Genomic DNA, 21,535 nt, shown 5'->3' with positions numbered 1-21,535 from the left:
ACAAAGGTTGTTGTAAGTTTAGGAATAATACACATTTTGAAGCATACACATGCACACTCATATTGTATAAAGTCGACTGTGCTTACATCCTGGCATGACAACACTGAGCATTTTGCTCTGGGGGCCCTGGCCCCTCCTGTTGGTGGCTCTGATCTTGAAGATGTACCGTTCTCCCGGTGTGAGGCCATCTACAGTGGCTGTGGAGGCGCTGCTACCATATGTCACACTTTTCATTCCAAATGGCTTCATAGCAGGAGCATAAGACATGATGTACTCTGTGTGGAGGTAGAGCATGAATAACTGTTAAGAAAAAGACTGAAGGGAGGTAGTTTGAACATTACTATATTACCACTATAACATTGTAGTAATTATTTATTATTGTACAATACATATTATGCATCAAGGTGTCCTGTGACCTGCTTTCTGAATAGTGTGTGTTCTTATCTGATTACAGCACTAACATTGACAGTCAGTACCAAATATCCCAACCAGTGGAGAGCACTCATAAAGCGGGCACTCAAAATAAAAAAAATACCAAGGATTTTCTAAACTGATTTGTTAGCCATCAGGGATTCAATAATTCCTCATTGCCTGACCTCTTATCCTCCCATTGGGTTCTTCAGGTGGATCCCATGTTGCTATGACAGCAGTTCCTTTCCCTCTAAGTGGCTTGACCTCGAAGTTCTCCGGTGGCCCAGATGGAGCTAGTAAGTGAGAAGAAAATAAAACAAGTGAATGGGAGAGACAGCAGTGAGGGGGGGGGAGCAGCAGGAAGGAAACCAGAAGCAGCGCGGAGGGAGCAGGGTGAGGAAATTGCTGCTTAAAGAATGTAAAAACAGCGAGTTTGTGCCAAGAGGTTTCAACTGAAGGAAGCACTGCTGCCATACATTGTGAGGAGCCTCCCCTTGAGATCATGTATGGTAACTGCAGATGGATATCTGCGCTCCGGGCCAGGCAGTAAATGTTGACATTCCAATGAACCGCAGCTCAGGAGCTGCTATGACATGGGATAAAAGCTGCAATCATGACAGAGCTGCAGCCAAAGCAGGAATCACATATCATTGGGGGTTATAGGCAGTGAATGTGATGAAGTGTGGTATGATGATATAAGAAGAAAAAGAGCTAACTGACATTGAGGTATGCAGGACTGAATTCTTCTCTGCAAGAATAAATTCTATATTTGTATATGCTTTGAAAAATGCAGGGTTTTGGCTCTCTCTAGCTATTCCTCTGGACTCACTTCACATCACTTTTCCTACATTGCTACCGCCACAATGATATTCAATAAGCAATTCTCAGCAGGCATCGGCAACATGTGCGTACCTGACTCAGGGGTTCTCTGAAAGACGGAGACACTCCACTTTCCATGATTGTCTCCCTGAGAGATTCTGACAGAGAACTCGTACATGCTGTCAGCAGACAGGGTGTCTATCAGCATCCTCCTCTGGGTGCTGTCCTTGTACTCCCAGCGTGCCGACTCACCCTTCTCTCTGTACTTTATTGTGTAGGATCTGGATTAAGAGAGAAAATATGGATGTTTCATTGCAGTCTTGGTCTTTATTTCACATTCTTTCACAGTAGTAGTAGTAGTAGTAGTAGTAGTGTTAGTAGTGGTAGTGGTAGTGGTAGTGGTAGTGGTAGTGGTGGTAGTAGTGGTAGTAGTAGTAGTAGTAGTAGTAGTAGTAGTAGTAGTAGTATAACCTTTATTTATCCAGGAAAATCAATTAAGAACAAATTCTTATTTTCAATGATGACCTGGCAGGAGGCAAAAGGCTTCCTGAGGGGATGGGGGTTGGGAGGAAGAAAATAAAAAGACAGACTCCGGGCACTACAGAACCCAGGAGACAACACAATGGCACAGAGCAGAGATGACAGGCATAGCAGTTAAACATATAACATATTTAAAATAATACTGCTGGGGTTCAATCAGTCATTAAAATAATATAGAACATTCATCCATTCAATCCTTCATGGCAATGCATACTATAGGAGAGGTCAAGACATTGGTAGTGAGCATCAGGCAAAGCAGCTGCATGTGTGTACCAGGGTGTTTGTAATAGTGTCCCTGAAGGTGCGGGGGGAGATAAAGGTCTCCATCTTCAAGGTTTTTTGTATGATATTCCAGCTATCAGCTGCTGCAAACTGAAAGGCGGAGCGGCCAAAGGATGTATGGGCTTTGGGGATCTTTAGCAGGATGCTTGTAGCTGACCGGGTATTGTGCGTCGGGGGTGGGCGGAGTTGCAGTAATTGTGTGAGGAAGAAGGGAGTGAGGCCTAGGAGTGTTTTATAAACAAACATCAGCCAGTGGATGTTGCGCCTGGTCTCAAGAGAGGGCCAGTTAGCCAGAGAGTACAGATCACAGTGGTGTGTCCTGTAGGGGGCATTGGTGGCGAAGCGGATGGCGGAGTGATACAGAACGTCTCTAAATGATCGAGAGCTCCTCTACACGCCGAGCGGTAGATGGTATCGCCGTAGTCGAACAGAGGAAGGACAGTCATCTGGACCAGAGAGAGTTTAGCAGATGAAGTGAATGAAGAGCGATTCCTATATAGAAAGAGTCTAGCTTTAACCTTGGTCTGAATTTTGGAGAGATGTTCTGAGAATGACAGATTACTGTCAATCCAAAATCCAAGGTAGTTATAAGATTTCACTATTTCGAGGTCCCGGCCATCGGCGGTCACAATAGGCCAGTTTGGGAGGCACCACTGCGGCCAAGCCACATGATCTTGGTTTTAGTGGTGTTCAGGGCAGAGAGATGTGACACAGATCTTACCTGATATCCTCTGGGCCGACCTTCCCCATCTCAACAGCAGGATCCACCCATGAGATGAGGACCGACTGAGGGGACATTACCCTGACACCGATGTCCCGTGCCTCATACTCTGGCGGCTCTGGAAAACACACAAAGAGGTAGAGAAAAACCGTTGGTTTCTCATAGGCTAACATGTCTACCAAAGATGCGCTGATGAGCTATTTTGATACATATAAAGTGCAAAGATGCCAGATCATTCTCAAGAATAATACCTGGTGTGGTTGTTTTGGTTGCGATTGCTCTGTTGGCAGGTGCGCTCCGTCCCATGGGTTTCTGTGCCTGCAGTGACACCACATGAACGGACTCAGAGGCTATGAATAGAAAGGGATACCAGGCACGGCCAGGGTTTACACTATGGACACTAAAATAATACAAACTAAATGTACACATTTGCCTATTTTAATTATAAAAATGGCTAACATTACTCTAAACATCATATTGTAGCTTTGCCCCTTTAATCTGGTGGTTACAATTGTAAAATGTGAGTCCTCTTACTTAGTTTGGCTTTGTTTCGGTTTCTCTGGTCAGATTGAGGCTTGGTGTGGTGTTGGCCTCTCCTTTCCAGCGGGGGGGCTCTTGCCAAAGCCCTCTCAGGCTGCCTGGACCCTGAGGAGGACTGAGGGGCCCTCCTGTGTGTCCTGGCATTGGAAACGCCTGATGGGTGGGCTGTTATGTTCACCCTGGTGGGCCGCTGTACCAAGGATGTCTCAGTTTGCCGAGACCTGACCGGACCTGTTAGTGGGACGAAAAGGTAGGGAAAAGTTAGAGTGCACCGAAGAACCTTTATGACCCAATACTTCATTCATAATCTGCTCTTGATTTGGCTTTTAGGCCTTGTTGTAACTAACCGCCACGAAAAATCATTGTACTTAATTGCTACACTTAAGACACGACCACTAAGTGATAAACACATAATTACATGTCACTTGTATCCAACACTGTCACTTAACATGGCCACTTGTCACAAACAGGACATGCCATGGAACCCGCACCACGTCCTCAACATCTGCTCCAACTCCTGAAGTCCTGCTTCCTGCTTTCAATCCCACCCTGTTGTAACTCCATCTTGGAAAACGACTCAGACATGGACTCAGACATTCCCCCTCATTTGGCTGCGGTGCTGAGAGATAGCATTGGCTACAAAACTAAAATACTCTCCCCTCTCCCTCTATACCTCCTTCATCTGTTACTCATAATTACTGTCAGATGAAGAAGTATCAGCCCTGATTCCCATCAGCATAGCTGCATGCACAGCTGTGTGCGTACTGACAAGTCATCTGATGTTGGAAAGTGGATTTGATGAAATTCAAAGTGGTTATAAGGACAATATAATGATATGATGAATGATATCCCCTTTCAACTAACAGTACGTTTGCCAACTGTGAATACTTTTCCAAGAGAGGCCACCACGCCCAAAAAGTTTTCTTTAGCTAAAGGGTTTGAAAAGAGAGACAAGCAGAGTTTTACTGCTGGTGGGCTTCTTCTGTGACACTTTGTATATGTGAGGAAACACAAATGAGACAGAGGGGATGTGAAGGGGAGTACAAAAGCACACAAGGAAGGCTGTTTGTTGGAGTGCTCCACTAGTGTCTCAAAGTGTCTCGCTAAATCCTCATTGTGCCCTGCTGCCAGCACAGCTGAGAAGATCTCTCCTCCTCCGTAGATCTGGACAATTTGCTGTTTAATACCGCAACACATCTCTCTTTCTCTTTGATGTTGCTTTTCTGTCTTCAAATCCTCCTCTCCAACCTTATCCCGCACCTGCACAGGTGGATAATCTGCTCTGTGTCATTTCAAGAAAATGAACTTAGACAGGAGCCAGTTAAACTCATCACGATTACACCAGTGTGGTTGCCTGTTTTATCTCATTCACTACAAATCACAAACTTAAATTGTTTTCATTTATTTCATCAATCATCAAAGCTATCACTGTCCTACCACTGAGATGCTTTTGAGGCATCACTGTTAACAATAACCATAACAATAACATGGGACAATTCTTTGTCTTATATGTACCTACACAAGCTTCTCTCGTATAAGTTGGCAAAAAATAAATAAAACATTTGGTTTCAATCAGCCTAAATCTCCTTTCCCTTCCTCTTTTCTCTCTCTGGAAAGCTGTCACAGTGCATATTTTGGCCCGGGTCATCACGCCGCGGACCACTAAACCATTGAGTCAGTACTCTCATTTGCCAAATCCTTTCTGTTTTTTCCTGGAAGCTGGATGGTCCGAGGTGCTGTGAGGCAGACAGACATACCACTGATAGAGCGGAGACCCTCCTCAGTGTGTTCAGACTGATACTGAAGAATGATACTGTTGAGTGCTGACTCAATCCCTCGACAGAAACTGTATAAAGCAACGTTTTTTCCACTGTCTCCCAGAAACCTGCAGGTCCGCTGCAACTCTTACTACTTTTAAATCCAGGCTGAATACTTTTCTTTTTGTGGCTGCTTTTAATTGAACTATTCTTATCTTAAACTGCACTGTAACTTGTATCCATGTATTTTTCCTTTTAATGTTTATTTTATTAGATTTTCCTTTTTAATGCTTAATGTCTTTCATTTTTTGTAAAGCACTTTGAATTGCCTTGTGTTGAAAAGTGCTATATAAATAAACTTGCCTTGCCTTGCCTTGCCTGTGACATTTACCCAACTTCACAGGAAGTCTAAACTTTGCAAACATAAATGGTTAGGATTGCTTACATTTCTCAGTTTAGCCACAGTTTAATTTATACAAACAATGTTGCAGAACTTTCCTGGAGGCAGAAATACTCAATTAGTCCCAACTAACAAAGACATTGGCAATAACTCTATATCAATATACATCACTTACAGTATGCTCAGTGGCTTCATTTATCATTTGCCTTCTTTCATGAATGAACAGTACTGTTTAAACAACTTGATTTGTAAACTGGGTTTATAAGCTAACCTTAAAGATAACATCTGCTAACGTTTGATAACATTTCTGAGTTGGCATTTGGTTTGGTAGCTTTATAACAGCTGTCAATGTTCAGCATTTGTGGCTCATAAACGGATTGTTAAAATATTGTCATATGTTGAAGTGTGTTGTTCATTTAAACAAATAATGGAGACAGACATGTATTACATGTTTACTGCATATAATGGCTTAATACAAAATGCCTGGAATAAAGTGTCTGCCATATTGTCCAGTCTGACTTTTAGAAGTAAAAAAGGATATGCAAAAGCACTGGTCTTGAAGATCAATTCAAAGTCAGAGTTGAATACATATACATAATACCATTAGTAACCAAAAGAATAAACCGATAAATCTACGTTTATAGCATTATGACAGTAACAAAAAAACAAACAGTGCCAGTGTATTAATTTGCAGTTATTCATTATTTTACTAGTCTTTCAGTTAGTATAATACTTGTAATATTACCCAGGATCATGAAAATGAGCCGGTAGCTATAGATAACTTTAGCTATTACAAAACGTGTCAAGTGTGCTAGCAGGCTTTTTACCATCTTGATTCACCCCTTCCGCTTCGCTAGGATTACTTTGCCAGAAACACAGTGGGTCTTTAGCTCCATTCACTGAGGTTAACCTCAACAAATGATGTCTCCAGAGCTGCTCTGCTACAAATAGAACTGAAACTCCAGAGCAGCACGGTGATTCGGTGGTTAGCTGTGTCGCCTCACAGCAAGAAGGTCCTCGGTTCAATTGCTGGTCCTGATCTTTTCAGTCTGGAATCTCAATGGGTTTTCTCCCTGTTCCTCACCGCGGCATTATTATATGCCAAGTCAAGTGGTTTGGAAAGACCAAATTGTGCATGTGGAACAGTTTGAACACGAGTACCTATTTGTGTTTGCCCTATGGTTGAGTGTTTACATGACGCCTGCTTTAATGTCCAGATGCCCCAGGAATGCACAGAAATAAATACATAAGAAATATTACAGAAAATGTAGTGTCATAGTAATCAAATCAAATCAAGTTTTATTTATATAACACATTTATAAACGATTTTTGGTCGAGCCAAAGTGCTGTACATATAATAAAAATAGCCTACAGTAGAGACACTTTACAGCAAATACAACAGCACAGATTGTTCAGAATATCAGTATGAGAAAAACGACACCCTCTATCCTTAGACCCTCACATCGTACATGGAAAAACTTCCAGAGAAAACCCACAGTTTAAGGGGGAAAAATGGGAGAAACCTCAGGGAGAGCAACAGAGGAGGGATCCCTCTCCCAGGACGGACAGACGTGCAATAGATGCCGTGTGTACATTGAATACATTTTACAGTCTGCCTCACTTAAACAAGAATAAGCTTTTATTTCTAAAGAGCTTGAACAACGTTAAATCAATATTAGAGCTGCAAAAACTTCTAATGGATATCTTTTTTCTATTATTTAATGAATTCTATCAAAAAATCTTTAAAAATTACATAAGTTCATAGAGCCCTACATTATGTACTATAGGGCTAATCAAAGAGCACACCTTTTGGAATTGAGAGTGTGTAGCAGTTCTTAATGAGAAATTACAGTTTTTTGTCAAAACAAATTTAAGAAAATGTTGAATCGCTTGACTGCATTGATAACAATGTCAACACAGTTACTCTTCATGCAATTATGTGATAATGTAAGCGACATGACATTAGTTAAGCTGGCACAACTTTACAAATAAATGTTACATTTGGATCACTCGACAGAAAAACACACCTAGCCGAATAGATGGGAATCTATGAGTCAGAGACCAGGAAGTAACTTTTACGGGACAGAATAAGTGAGCCTTACGAACACAGCACTGTGACTCATCGTCACATTAGATTTGGCGATTCCTTTTATATCCACGATGACAGCAGCAGGTTCAAGCAAACCCCTTTTAATGGATTTAACCACACAGTTTTAAATGTGCGACTTTTACTGAGAGTCATGTGTTTTGGTTAAGATGACATTAAATAAGGTTTACCTGCTGATGACTTTCTGACAGGTGCAACGCTCAACACAGCAAAGCCATCCAGATTAACCCATTCGGGATCTAAAAAATAAAACAAAAATTATTGAATGATGTCGAGAAAAGAAACGTGAAGTAACGTAAAAAAGTTAAAGAAGAAAATCAGATTTACTCATGTGTACCTGTTGAACACAAGTTCAATTCGAGATGTTGTTTTGCTTTTTATGGTCAGCTTTTACATTTGTGTAATCAACTTTCTCCTCTTGTCAGTGAGGAAAAAAGTTCCGTTTTTTTCTTTATGTCTCCACCTCCCACCCTGTCCTTACTGATAAGTCATCTCTCTGTTTGTGTTGTTCTAACAGCGGTTGGCCAGACACATTAATGATGTGGAGGCAAACAGCACGGTGTTATTTATGATGACTGATGCTGCTCTCATGCTGCTGAGAGAAGAACACACGATCTGCAATGAATTTCTGGAAAAGCAACACTGAGACGTGCTCCTCGGTTGCCAGAGACTCATGGCAGACTGCACCGGAGCTGAGAGACCGCAACAGCGCGCACGAGGCAGCACACACACCCATATAAACACAAAGGATGATATACACTGAACAAAAATATAAATGCAACACTTTTGTTTTTGCTCCCATTTTTCATGAGATGAACTCAAAGATCTAAAACATTTTCTATATACACAAAATAACCATGATTGTGGCCTGTGGAATGTTGGTCCACTCCTCTTCAATGGCTGTGCGAAGTTGCTGGATATTGGCAGGAACTGGAACACGCTGTCGTATACGCCGATCCAGAGCATCCCAAACATGCTCAATGGGTGACATGTCCGGTGAGTATGCTGGCCATGCAAAACTGGGATGTTTTCAGCCTCCAGGAATTGTGTACAGATCCTTGCAACATGGGGCCGTGCATTATCATGCTGCAACATGAGGTGATGGTCGTGGATGAATGGCACAACAATGGGCCTCAGGATCTCGTCACGGTATCTCTGTGCATTCACAATGCCATCAATAAAATGCACCTGTGTTCGTCGTCCATAACATACGCCTGCCCATACCATAACTCCACCACCACCATGGGCCACTCGATTCACAACATTGACATCAGAAAACCGCTCACCCACGCGACGCCACACACGCTGTCTGCCATCTGCCCTGAACAGTGAAAAACCGGGATTCATCCGTGAAGAGAACACCTCTCCAACGTGCCAGACGCCATCAAATGTGAGCATTTGCCCACTCAAGTCGATTACGACGACGAACCGGAGTCAGGTCGAGACCCCGATGAGGACGACGAGCATGCAGATGAGCTTCCCTGAGACGGTTTCTGACAGTTTGTGCAGAAATTCTTTGGTTATGCAAACCGATTGTTGCAGCAGCTGTCCGAGTGGCTGGTCTCAGACGATCTTGGAGGTGAACATGCTGGATGTGGAGGTCCTGGGCTGGTGTGGTTACACGTGGTCTGTGGTTGTGAGGCCGGTTGGATGTACTGCCAAATTCTCTGAAACGCCTTTGGAGACGGCTTATGGTAGAGAAATGAACATTCAATTCACGGGCAACAGCTCTGGTGGACATTCCTGCTGTCAGCATGCCAATTGCACGCTCCCTCAAAACTTGCGACATCTGTGGCATTGTGCTGTGTGATAAAACTGCACGTTTCAGAGTGGCCTTTTATTGTGGCCAGCCTAAGGCACACCTGTGCAATAATCATGCTGTCTAATCAGCATCTTGATATGCCACACCTGTGAGGTGGGATGGATTATCTCGGCAAAGGAGAAGTGCTCACTATCACAGATTTTTTCAGATTTGTGAACAATATTTGAGAGAAATTGTTATTTTGTGTATAGAAAATGTTTTAGATCTTTGAGTTCATCTCATGAAAAATGGGAGCAAAAACAAAAGTGTTGCATTTATATTTTTGTTCAGTGTAGATGCATATTTGACACATTATACAAGACAATGCATGACTCAACACTTGGCACCACCCTTTCCCCAACCACACCAAACACACTTATGTTACACACACACACACACACACACACACACACACACACACACACACACACACACACACACACACACACACACACACACACACACACACACACACACACACACACACACACACACACACACACACACACACACACACACACACACACACACACACACACACACACACACACACACACACACACACACACACACACACACACACACACACACACACACACACACACACAGCAAGTGACCACAACACAAGGCATCGGGTTATAGGAGTGGAGCTGGGTTTGGATGTGGAAAAGAAGGGTTGGCTGCAGACTCTGAGCCGCTGATGGAGTATGGCTCTTAGAAGCCAGGGACAGAGAAACAAAAATGGAATAATGACAAAAACAGGCCAGACTGTGTCAACACTGCAGAAATATAAAAAACTGCCGTTTAACAAGGAGGGATTAGGAATTAAGAAGCGATATTAAAAATAATGTCTTTCTAAAGCCTAAAATAATCTCTGTGTAAAAGCTAGGCAAGGAAAATACGTCCACAGTGCTCTTTTTGGCAATCTTGGATGACAACACATCCAATATTGAATTGTACATGCACACGTGTGCCAACACTTCACCCCCTGCATGTCCTCTCTGCTTCGTACCCAGATTTATATTCCCCCTCTTCGTTCTTGGCATTTGTTTTGACAAAATGCAGAACTCCGGGATCTGAAAGCTCTCTCCATAGTTTAAGCCAAATGTCTTGTTCCTGCTTTCTGTCCATTTATTTTCCTCTTAATGACTTTTTGTCGAGCAGTACTGCCACCACTCCCCAGGTCCCTCAGGAACGTCCACTTGTGATTATTTTAAAGTTCCTCTTTCCAAACATCTTGCTCGCACACTCTCTTTTTTTGACTGTCTCTGTGTTTCTGCCTTACCTACATCCTCCATTAGATGAGGGCTACTGTCCTTTCCCATTTTAGCGAAGCGATGAGACCTCGTGGGTTTGTTGGAGCTGATGACGAAGCGGTCCACAGGTCTTCCATCGAGATGAATAGACGGCTCCCAGCGCTCCCTCAGGCTCTTATCCACAGATGTCTGTTTCCCATTCTGTGACCGCGGGGGCTTCTCAGCTGCAAAACAAATGACGTCAGGATAAATTGTGTCTGTAAAACATTTATTTTGAAAGTTTATTTAAAGTTGATTTCTCCTGTCGTAAAGGCTTCTTGCCCCTACACATTATGACATAAATGTTAGTCTACTGTTTAAGCTGTTACAGGGGCGGTTCTAGGGGGGGGGGGGCAGTGCCCCCCTAACACTGACCTCTGACCCCCCTGTGGCCCCCCTAAAAATGAAAAATATATGATTTATTACACGATTTATTGAATGACGGAATAGACGGAACTAACGTTATTCGTCATTCTATTCGGACCCTTTAGAGCGGTGCACTCACTTTCACTGTCCGGCTGAAGCGCGCGAAAAACAAACACTTTTCATCTCGGATCATCAGAGGCTGTTGCATCCAAGAAAGACTGATTGAAACCTACGTTTCGAGAGACTACCACGATAATTGAAGGTGATTTAAACTATTGTATCCGTGTAATTGTAGATGTAAAGTAGAGATGTAACTGTTCATTGCCTTTATTTTTATATAAATATGATATGGTGTTAGTGCAAAAAATATAAAATAAAATATAACTTAAGCTGAAGCTAACAGTAATAACTATAAGATATATCTGAAATAAATAAGTGTACTGAAACAAATACCAATAACTGTATTGCATTGTTTTCTTATGCACAATTACATACTGTCTAGTTGTCTTTTTCGTCCTGCATTTATTGTGCCTCCCTCAGAAAATAACTGGCCCCCCAGTGGCCCCCCCAGTCAAATAGGTCTAGAACGCCACTGAGCTGTTAATAAATCTTTTCTGCAGGGCCACCTCAACAATTCCCCCTGGATTTATTATACTTGGCATTCAAAGTAACTCTGATTCAGATGAAGCATACGTGTAAGGCAGCCCTGAAAAATACAAACTCATTTGATGGTTAAATAAATGAGTGAGGATTTGTTTGGATGGCTCAAGGCTCAGGACAATAAGAAATGTTCAGTCTCCCTCTTGGCTCGATGTACTGTACACAAAACAAAGAAAATAGTTACCACTGCTGTGTTTTGGACCAAAACTCTTTTCTCTTCCTTTGGTTTGCATGCTAAAGCAACAGCGCAAATATTCAACAGACCATCAGTACACCCAGATCATGAAGTAAAGTAACCATGAAGAAACCACTGAGAATTATATAGATTGTATCCCCAATGAAAATGTAAACAGGATAAATTATGAAATCAGCTTTTATGCAAGAAGAAAAAATTCCACAAAAGGAAATCCATACAAGGAAATATTACAACAAACAACCATTTGAGAAATTACAAATAGCCGATTCGTACGCAAAATAATGGCCTTGTGCCTGAGAGCTTGAATGGATGTTGAAACCTCAGCTGACTCTACATCTGTTGGGGACATATGGAAAAATGTGATGCATAGTAAAAAAAGCACTTAATAGTTTACAACCCTGACCCTATGAACTATACAGAAAACCTCAAATCAATCCATGTGCAAGTCATTCTGTTCCTCAAACAGTGGACCATTTTTAGAAGATGGTTATACAGTTAGAGACTCTGATATCAGGATGCTACCAACACTAATTAAAACATTCACATACATGAATCATTCATCTTAGCTAAATCAGTGGTGATATTAACACCATATTAACACCACAATGATTAAGTTACAGATTTGAATGTGTTTTACCAGCACAAGTTAAATTGGATGTTACTTGCCACACAGCTGCAAATGACCAAATGACACAAAGACAAATATGAAACCGCTGTTACCAACTTGAATTAATAGTGTGCTTCAATTATATACATTACAAGTTACAGTCCATAATAATTTGGAGTGCTGTCTTTGCAAGTCTAATTTGACCCCATGTTTGGTCTCCACTGACTCCTTAAGGGTGTCTTACATTTAGCACTTGGCAAAGAAAGAACTAAAAGTTGTTGAAATGCTTCAAAGATTTGAGGGGATAAAGCCAAATGTAGAGGATCTTCTTGAAAAAGACAAGAGTAGGGTTTGTTTGCATGCTCATTATTCACCCCTGTCACATATAATTGTTGTCAAAAACATCATAAACAGCTGCTTCTTAGGGCTGTCAGCACTCCCCAAAGGTTAACAGCAGACGTTTTGGTTTAGCATCTTCTCAAAGTCACCTCATTGCTCTGAGTTCTTGTTGTCTGCAGGTGTGCACCCAGCTGGATCTGCAATTTTATTTCTCACATTCATAAAAACTTGCCGCTAAGGCCTCGTGTGCGGTCGTTTACAGATGGTCGCAACTCTTCTGTGGCCCACAATGTTGTTTAGTATGATTGTCTCCTCACTGTCACCACTGATTCAAACCAGAGTGAATGAGTTTGAGAGTGTTCTTCCAAAACAACATGCAATCCTTACTCATTTTATTCTCATTTATGCAGGGTTACAGTGGGGTAAATTTTATCGTCTGTTTGTGGCTGACACAAGTCTGGACACACTTCTATCCCTCCTTCCCTGTTTCCAATGAGGCCATGTATTACGTAGGAAGCAATCTGCTCCTCTGTCCAGACATCATTCTGGGATTTGGCCCTCTTTGGGATCCAAGGGCGAACCAGATATTACTGATTACATCAAGACTCAGACCTTCAAGCTGAGCAGATGCCTGATTTCCATCCAAGAATAAACAGTTTGGGAAGCAGTTAAGCAACTGAGTGGTTGTAACATCAGAGGTAGGCTTTTTTTCAGGGCGTCTCCATGGGAAACCAGGTCAATAATATAACATTTAACAGACAGACAGACAGTAAGTGTGTGATTGGATTAAACAGTGGAAAGGAATAAGTATGTGAAGAATGAGGGCAAGGCCTGAGGGTGATAATGTCACAGTTTCTTTATAACCAAGATGTGTGTGTGTGTGTGTGTGTGTGTGTGTGTGTGCGTGCGTGCGTGTGTGTGTGTGTGTGTGTGTGTGTGTGTGTGTGTGTGTGTGTGTGTGTGTGTGTGTGAAAGAGGGAGAGTCAGACAGACACGCGTGTATGTGCATGTGTAGTTTGGTACAAGAAGCATATGCAGGTAAGCCCTGAGGTCAAAGGACTCCTGTAAAACTGTTCCAGAAAATACTTGCGCTCATGCGCCTGCAATGGGCTCCACTTGCACCCTCTCACCCCGCACACAAATCACAGACGTTGACCCCCCGCTCACCCCCAATGAGTTTGCCATTAACCCCTAATAACTGTCCTCTTCCACAAACTCCCATCAACACGGGATCGTGTGTGTGTGTGTGTGTGTGTGTGTGTGTGTGTGTGTGTGTGTGTGTGTGTGTGTGTGTGTGTGTGTGTGTGTGTGTGTGTGTGTGTGTGTGTGTGTGTGTGTGTGTGGGTGGGTAAGATAGTATGTGTGGAGGTTATCAAGGTAGTAGTTCAGTTTCGAGCTAAGACTGTCTGTCTTTGACATTTTTAAGAATAAGACTGAAGTGATAAACAAAAGTACTAGATCTTCATAATTTCCTCTGATGGCATCAAAAACTGGTGTTTTCTCTCAAATAACTGTAGGACCTGGAGGCATGTACAGTAATGAAAAGGTTATTACTTTGTATTATGTTTATTGCATTGCAGTAAAACGGGACTGGACAATTCAGAGACCTTACAGTGGAAATACTTTGTAAAAAATATTTCCAATGTTAACAGCATGTTTTGTGGATTATCATGACTGACTGGGTCAGATATGAAAACAGATATGTTGCCGTTGAGAGATGCTGCGTGTTAGTTCACCTAAGTGATAACATGTGTTTCCTGTTAATTTTAATAAACCAACCTTCTAAAGTTATAGTCTGACATTTTCTACACTTTTGTACTTTCTTTTTTTGCAAATAGTTAGAGAAGATCAACATCACCAATGTCCTTTAGATGAGTCAGATCTGGCCAGGGGCTACAAACACTGTTCGCACGTCTGTTAGCCTTTAAGTCCTCTGACCTTTGACCTTCAGTAAACTCTTCCCAGCAATCAACTTTGTCATAAATCCAACACACCAGACTGAGATCATGCCTATAGGCATGCTTGCACATAAATCACTAAACTGTGATGCTAAATGCTGTCATTTTTTAAATGATGACTTAAGCCTAATTTAAAATGGAAATGTGATTGAGAACAACTTTAATTTAAAGCAACAACCTGGAGTGAGTAATTGTTTAACTTGGGAGGGCTATATGCATTCATATTAATATTGTATGACATTTGACATTTACCAATAAAAGCCAGCTAGTACAAACCTAATGAAAATACATATTTTGCAATTCCAAATAGGTATTCAATGTCTCTTTACTGATGAAGACTGACATCTTTACAATGTTAGTGTATGCTATTTCTTCCATTAACCCACTTAGTATGCTGACATGAAGTGTGCTGTGACAGGTTTGCTCATGGCCCAGGTGGTACTTGTTTAAACATTTGGCATGGTGCCTAGAGATCACATCATGACACGAGACAAGCCCTTGCGGGCAGGTTTGACAGGCAGCCAACTGGCAGGTGGGTGGGGAGACTGGGTCAAGCTATGCCAGGTCACAGGTGACCAAATACAGAGTGTTGTGGAAAATATTTGAAATATTCGATCTGCAATGGCTCTATGAGTGTCATCTTTTCCAGATGCAGAGTTATGACATTCCTAATTCAGAACGTTTTCTTCGAGATCTGTCTCGGGTGCTTCTGCTGAATTCCAGCATGTTAAGTGGAGCAGAGAAATTAAATTCCACTGGCCTGCAAAGACATGATTCCCTCTTTCCCCTCACTCTCTGTCCCATTAACACTCTACACTCTTTCCAGGAGTTGATGGACTGTTGCTGTAAGGAAGAAGATGACATTATCTATTATCTAAATACTCTGATTCTGTTCTCTTTTTGCGCTGCTCTTGTCAAGGTGTCTAGATATCCAATTTCTTCCACTTTTCTGAAACATTCTAGACTGACAAGCTGATGACATGTGAGTGGAGAAAGTTAATGAGTAACACTCTCCTCTCCCATAAACACTGCTGTCAAAATGCCCGAGAGGATGACGTTTAACTCCAAGCCGCTCCAGTGGAGCTGCTCAGTGGCCCGCAGCAGTCAACTGTGGTTGTGTTAAGTAGCTCCCAGGTGTGAATGTATGTATAAGTGAATGTGCGAAGCAGGGTGTTGCAGGGAAAATGGTCAAAAGATACTTCCTATAAGATGGAAAAGAAAATGACTAAAAAAAACACAACAAACAGCGTATATTCAGAGAAAGCAATGACGTCATGCACTAAGTGCTCACAGTTGAGAAGGAAGGAGGCATATGGATCAACTGACAATATAGTAGACTGAGTATGTTTGAGAAAAAGGGAGAAAAAAAGACTGACTGTAACGTGGCCTTCAAACTGAAGCCAAAGGGCCAGCTTACTGTCGCCAGGCTTTATGGCACTTTTGATATTTTAGACATTTTCACTGTCTGGAGGTTGGGCTTCCTTCCCTCCAAATTGATTTTACAAACATAACCTTAACAATTTTTAAAACATATGTGCTGCAGTCTGTGCCTGTCAAAGATGTGACAGTGCTGACATGCATTTAAAAAAATCAAATATATTAAATTACAATTTTCTTTTTCATCTTTATCCTATCAGGGGTATTTTACCCATTCCTGTCTAATAACTCATGATTGATATGACATTTAAAGCATGCATCAAAGTGTGAGGGGGAAAAAACGTAAGCACCCACTTCTTTTCTCCCATGAAACTGAGTTTCACAGGCTGGTTATTTGTCACCACCCTCAGCCAGATTAGTCACCCATTTGGCATGATACCCCTCAGCACAAAGCACAATGGTGCAGAAATATTTATATTCTGATAGTTGATCAGCTTCTCCTGCATCTGCCTAGTGTTTGAGTTAAGGAATATTTCCATGACTGCTACTATGATATGTTCCCCCATAAAGTAACTACATTCAATATAGCCTGTCTTCTGTATTTGCTGTAACTGTTAACACATTGTAAATCGAACTATACACTCTAAATGAAATAGTCTAATGCATAATAAATGGCTACAATTGATCTCATTTTTATGTCAACTTTCACAAAAATGTCATCTGCAACAGCTGTGGAAATCTTAAAGGCTTCGCGCACACATGCACGCGCGCACTTAGACATTATATATTTTTCTTTCCATTAAAAATTAACAATATCCAAATTAATGAGTAGAAACTACCTGTTAACGCTGCAAAACGTACAGCTTCCATCTATAACCTGCAACAACTTTCAATCATATTTGATCCATAAACCACAAGAGGAGAAAGCAACAGTGTCCGAGCAATTATCAAACTGAATTACACACGAGTGCAAAACGTGCACCTGTTCAAAAATATTAAGTGAACAAATCTTTTACCTGACCATCCGCATCCAGGTGCGCAAAACGTAAGGAATAGCGCCAAGAGGGTCCTGCTTGCGGCTAAAGCCATAGTGAGTGTGGCGCTGAGCTGCGGAGCGGCGCAGCAGCTGGATGCAGAGGGCTGGGACACTCCAGACCCCCCTCCCCCCTCCCCTCTCTCGATGGGACCGCTGTCTGAACTCTCAATTTCTTATGTCAGCAAAAAAGTTTTAAACACTATAATAAATATCAAAGATCAAACTCTGCAGGCGATTCTGATTTGAAATAACTGATCACATTGTGAAGTGGGCTTTAACTGTAATGTAAACTGTGAGGCAGAGTGCTGTCTCTGTGAATGAAGACTTATGTTCTTATATTAATTTAGTACAATTAATTTCATTTTTAAATTCCTATAGGAAACATTTTTTTCATATGCCTGCAAACTGTTGCATTGTGTCTCTGTTTTTTGGATCAAGTGATAGTCCAACATTGACAAAATGTCTCCCCCTTCAGGGAACACCACTGATTTCACCCTAAAGGTCTGGTAGCAGGTGGAGGGAGACATAAAATGACTGCGGGGTGTAGGCTAATACCAGAACCAGAATAATGCAGATATGGGTTCTTTAACATGTTGTCCATAATGCTCTTTTCACCTTTAAGCCCGAAACACATATTCTCCTCCTGGTTTAGTTTAATGTGTCAGATTGTGTGTGGTTGTTTTCAAAACTTCGAAAAATGGTCTCATCTGCTTATATAATTACATATAGTTTCTTAAGAAGTCGGTTAACCACTAGATGGAGCAATACGCCACATTTTAAACTATAGTCTAGCTGTGTTCAAAGGTAAGAGGTAAGGTTGTAATTATAAATGGTGTTTACAGTAGCAGTAAAGACACAAGTGTAGATGCGTGTAAAGAGTATATGCCTATTATAGTCAATTTAACTAACCTGCCTGTTTTTGTATGATATCGTACTCAAATAAGGTAGAGAACTAACGATTCACACTTGTGCATACTGAATTTGAGGTTCTCTTTCCTATAAACATATGTTGGGTGGATGGTACATGGTCATGTATCCAGTTTATTTCTGTAAATATTGTCAATTAAATGCTGTAGGAGTTAAGATTAAAACATCTAAAGGTTGCTTTCTATCTTTTTTCAAAGGTTACTGTGACACTAAACTCAGTGAATTTGCTGACAATTCCAAGTATTTAGAAGGAATATGCTAATGTGTTGTCTTTCTCATTAAGTACTTTATCTGGCAATGTTTGATCCTGTATGGGCTCATCAAGCAACATCAATTTACAATAGAGGGTGTATCCACTTATCTATGACCAACATCTCCCTCTGTTGGCGAGAGCCTCTATCTACACTAGGACATATGTCACCATGACTTGTACACTAATTAAGTCACGACAAGCTCGAAAGCAAGCTTTGAAGAAGTCACATGAGATATTGTTATTCTTTATTTGTTATTGAGAAAAAGGGGGCCGTAATAGCCACACAATCAATATGTCGCACAGGGGACGTAAAGTAATTGTTGTTTGTTTTTATATGTTCTCTCTGCCCTCAAATCCTTATAAACTCATTACTAGTGATGATTGAGTCTCTCTTTTTAATCTCTCTCTCTCACACGCACACACACGCATGCACACACGCACGCACACACACACACACACACACACACACACACACACACACACACACACACACACACACACACACACACACACACACACACACACACACACACACACACACACACACACACACACACACACACACACACACACACACACACACACACACACACACACACACACACAGTATTGCTCCTCAGGCCACGCTTCAGCAAGCTCGGTACAAGAGTTTTCTCTCTCTCTTATACGCATGCCAGAGGGAATTTATGTCAAGTCCTGCTATCGTTCACAGAGTATGGTGACAGGATGCTTGTGATGAAATGGAACATCTCTGCTGATACAGTGGATCAGGCTGGACAGCATGTCCAGCTGAGTTTATATGAGCATTGTGTTCCAGTTCTGTCATCAGCTTAACTCCATGTTCTTGTGTCATTTGAAGTGTTACACTCTAACCATGTTATAGACACAAGTTATACTGTGTAACTTCAACATACAGTCTCTTCAACTGTTGGTGCTATGATGACTATCTGAAATAATTATTATATCCGACCACTTCCTTTGGATGTTTCATTACTTATCTGGGGGAGTTGGGAGAGAGGAGGAAAACACATCTAATTAGCTGTCTTAGATGGCAACTAAAAATAGAGAGGTTCAGTAAACAGAAACAACAAGCACTGAGGGGAAACTGGTCCTTCACGCTCCTTAGGTGGTTAACTTAGTTGCCAGTTTATTTGGTATGCCTATACAGATACAATGAATGCAGTGTAATAGAACAATCCTGCTATGAATCCTATTTGTATGGAGGCTATAATTGTCTTTCTTTGGGGATGTAGTTTGTTCTGCTTGTGTAACAATGTTATTTTTTTTGTCAACCCCTTTTATATCAATGAAGGAAGAATAACAATGTAACTCAAGCGCTGAATATACATGTCAAAGTATCAAGCCTGCAGTCCATTGTCACAAAGTATGATGTATTTTCGTGTGGGTAAATGCATTGATTTCTATCTGACAGGCAACATATTTTGGCAAGACCAAAAAGCAGCGCTGACAGCCTAAAGAGCCCCTGTGCCTGCTGGGAAACATCACTGTGCTGTCAGACGGGCTCCTGCTGTCATCAGTTAGAACTGATGGTGACATTTCTGAACAGACTCCAAGCACAGTTTATTATTTAACTTGTTTTATGTTATCGAGTGACATATGATATTACAGATTTGTATTACAGATTTTCTCGATTGCTAACACACTTTTTTTTTTTTAATTGCTCAGTTTCTCAGAACACTAAACACAATTCACAAAACCACAAAGTGAAAAACTCCTAATTTCTCCTGCTAAATGAAGAACTGCATTAAAAACTACATACACACTTACCAAATGCAAACTTTAGCACCAAATATAACACACTTCATTCATAATACTAGATTGTTTGACCACCCAGCTACACACTGCTGAGCATAATCTAAAGCACTTCCCTCTGTTATGGGCTATGCTCTGTACATAGAGGTTTCTGCAGAGAAAGATTGCTTGAGTTTACAGAAATACAGTAAATGAAGAAATACAAATGAGTTGTTGAACAAAATCATATTTTATTCAAAAATAACATTGTGCAACATGCATCTCAGCACATAGCTACACTTGTTTCTGTACCGCAAAACAAAAATGATGCTTCTGTCAAATACAGTAGATAGAAATAAAAACTTAGAGTAAAAAAATATTAGTCAATATCTGTCCAGCCTCTCTCATCGTCAAACCATGGTTGATAACATGGTCAATCAGAGTGGCCCGGATTCCATTAGAGAGTACTCTTCTTTGTCCACGTCCTCTCCCTCCAGCTCTACCTCTCATTCTTCCTCCTCTCACTCTCACCCCACCTCTTCCTCCTCCTCTCACTCTCAGCCCAGCCCTTCCTCTTGCTTCCATGTTGGCTTCCATGTTGTTGCTGTAAGAAAGTACTCACCTGTGGTCTTTTCATAGTGCTAACATCCTGATTGATGAGCCAACAATTATGCTATCAGGTGTTTGTTCAGGTGGAACGTGGTTCTTGATCATTGGCCCATGTGTGAGGCATTTTGAATATCAGTGTTTTAAACCTGCTAACACGTGACTTTATGTCAGATTCCTGTGTCTTACGAGAAACGTGTGCAGTGGTTTGCAGAAAGTGCCATGTTGATTTGCAAATTGTGTGAAAAGCTGAAAACGCGTTTAGAGTTTTGGAGATTTTAGCCGATGTTTTGCTCTTTGAGTGTCAGTTAAAAGAATTGTGCTTTATGTATCATTTTAGTGTGTTAGCAATCGAGAAAAACTGTATTACATTGGTTTCCTTGAAGTCGTTCTCTTAGCTATACATGTACTAAACTGACTTGGCTCATCTTTTATATCACAGACTGCAATTTGTTTTATTGTCTTCCACAAACATAAGGATCCTCTGGCGGCTCTCTTGAATCTTTGAATCTTCAGCCATTGTTTCCAAAACATAGCAAATGCAATTTAAGAATTGTTGACTTAGTGGACAGTTTTAACCAATAAATCAAAAAGCTTTTTTATAGCTTTTAATAAGCAGCTGTTTAAATCTTGTATTATTATTTTCTTTTACTTTTAGATAAATTGCAAATGTCCTCATCGTCTGCTTGTGTTTGTGTATGGGTTCTAAACTAGATTTTGGTTTTGGCTGCTGAACTGTAAAATGATGTTGTGCTCCATTCTGTGCATACAAAGAAATGAATTAA

The 21,535-nt window shown here is 41.2% G+C and overlaps 1 protein-coding gene across 2 annotated transcripts in view; it reads right to left on the bottom strand.

Annotated features, from left to right (window-relative positions):
- The window catches only part of fndc1 (fibronectin type III domain containing 1), a 42,136-nt gene extending 24,846 nt beyond the window's left edge, over positions 1–17,290 (bottom strand). The window contains exons 1-9 of one of the 2 annotated variants that reach the window (XM_034076554.1): positions 17,193–17,290; positions 10,664–10,858; positions 7,748–7,816; positions 3,308–3,544; positions 3,025–3,123; positions 2,774–2,891; positions 1,324–1,511; positions 597–704; positions 87–275 (exon numbers count right to left, since the gene is read on the bottom strand). In XM_034076554.1, the coding sequence (XP_033932445.1) occupies positions 87–275; positions 597–704; positions 1,324–1,511; positions 2,774–2,891; positions 3,025–3,123; positions 3,308–3,544; positions 7,748–7,816; positions 10,664–10,858; positions 17,193–17,265 (1,276 nt within the window). In that variant the 5' untranslated portion in view covers positions 17,266–17,290. The remainder of the gene's footprint in view (positions 1–86; positions 276–596; positions 705–1,323; positions 1,512–2,773; positions 2,892–3,024; positions 3,124–3,307; positions 3,545–7,747; positions 7,817–10,663; positions 10,859–17,192) is intronic. The other variant, XM_071201978.1, reaches the window with a different exon arrangement.
- Positions 17,291–21,535: the final 4,245 nt, after the last annotated feature.

This window comes from Pseudochaenichthys georgianus, chromosome 24, assembly GCF_902827115.2.
Source record: "Pseudochaenichthys georgianus chromosome 24, fPseGeo1.2, whole genome shotgun sequence".
Lineage (NCBI taxonomy): Eukaryota > Metazoa > Chordata > Actinopteri > Perciformes > Channichthyidae > Pseudochaenichthys > Pseudochaenichthys georgianus.
Note: the sequence above shows the minus strand (reverse complement) of the source record. Positions and strands in the feature narration are given on the sequence as shown.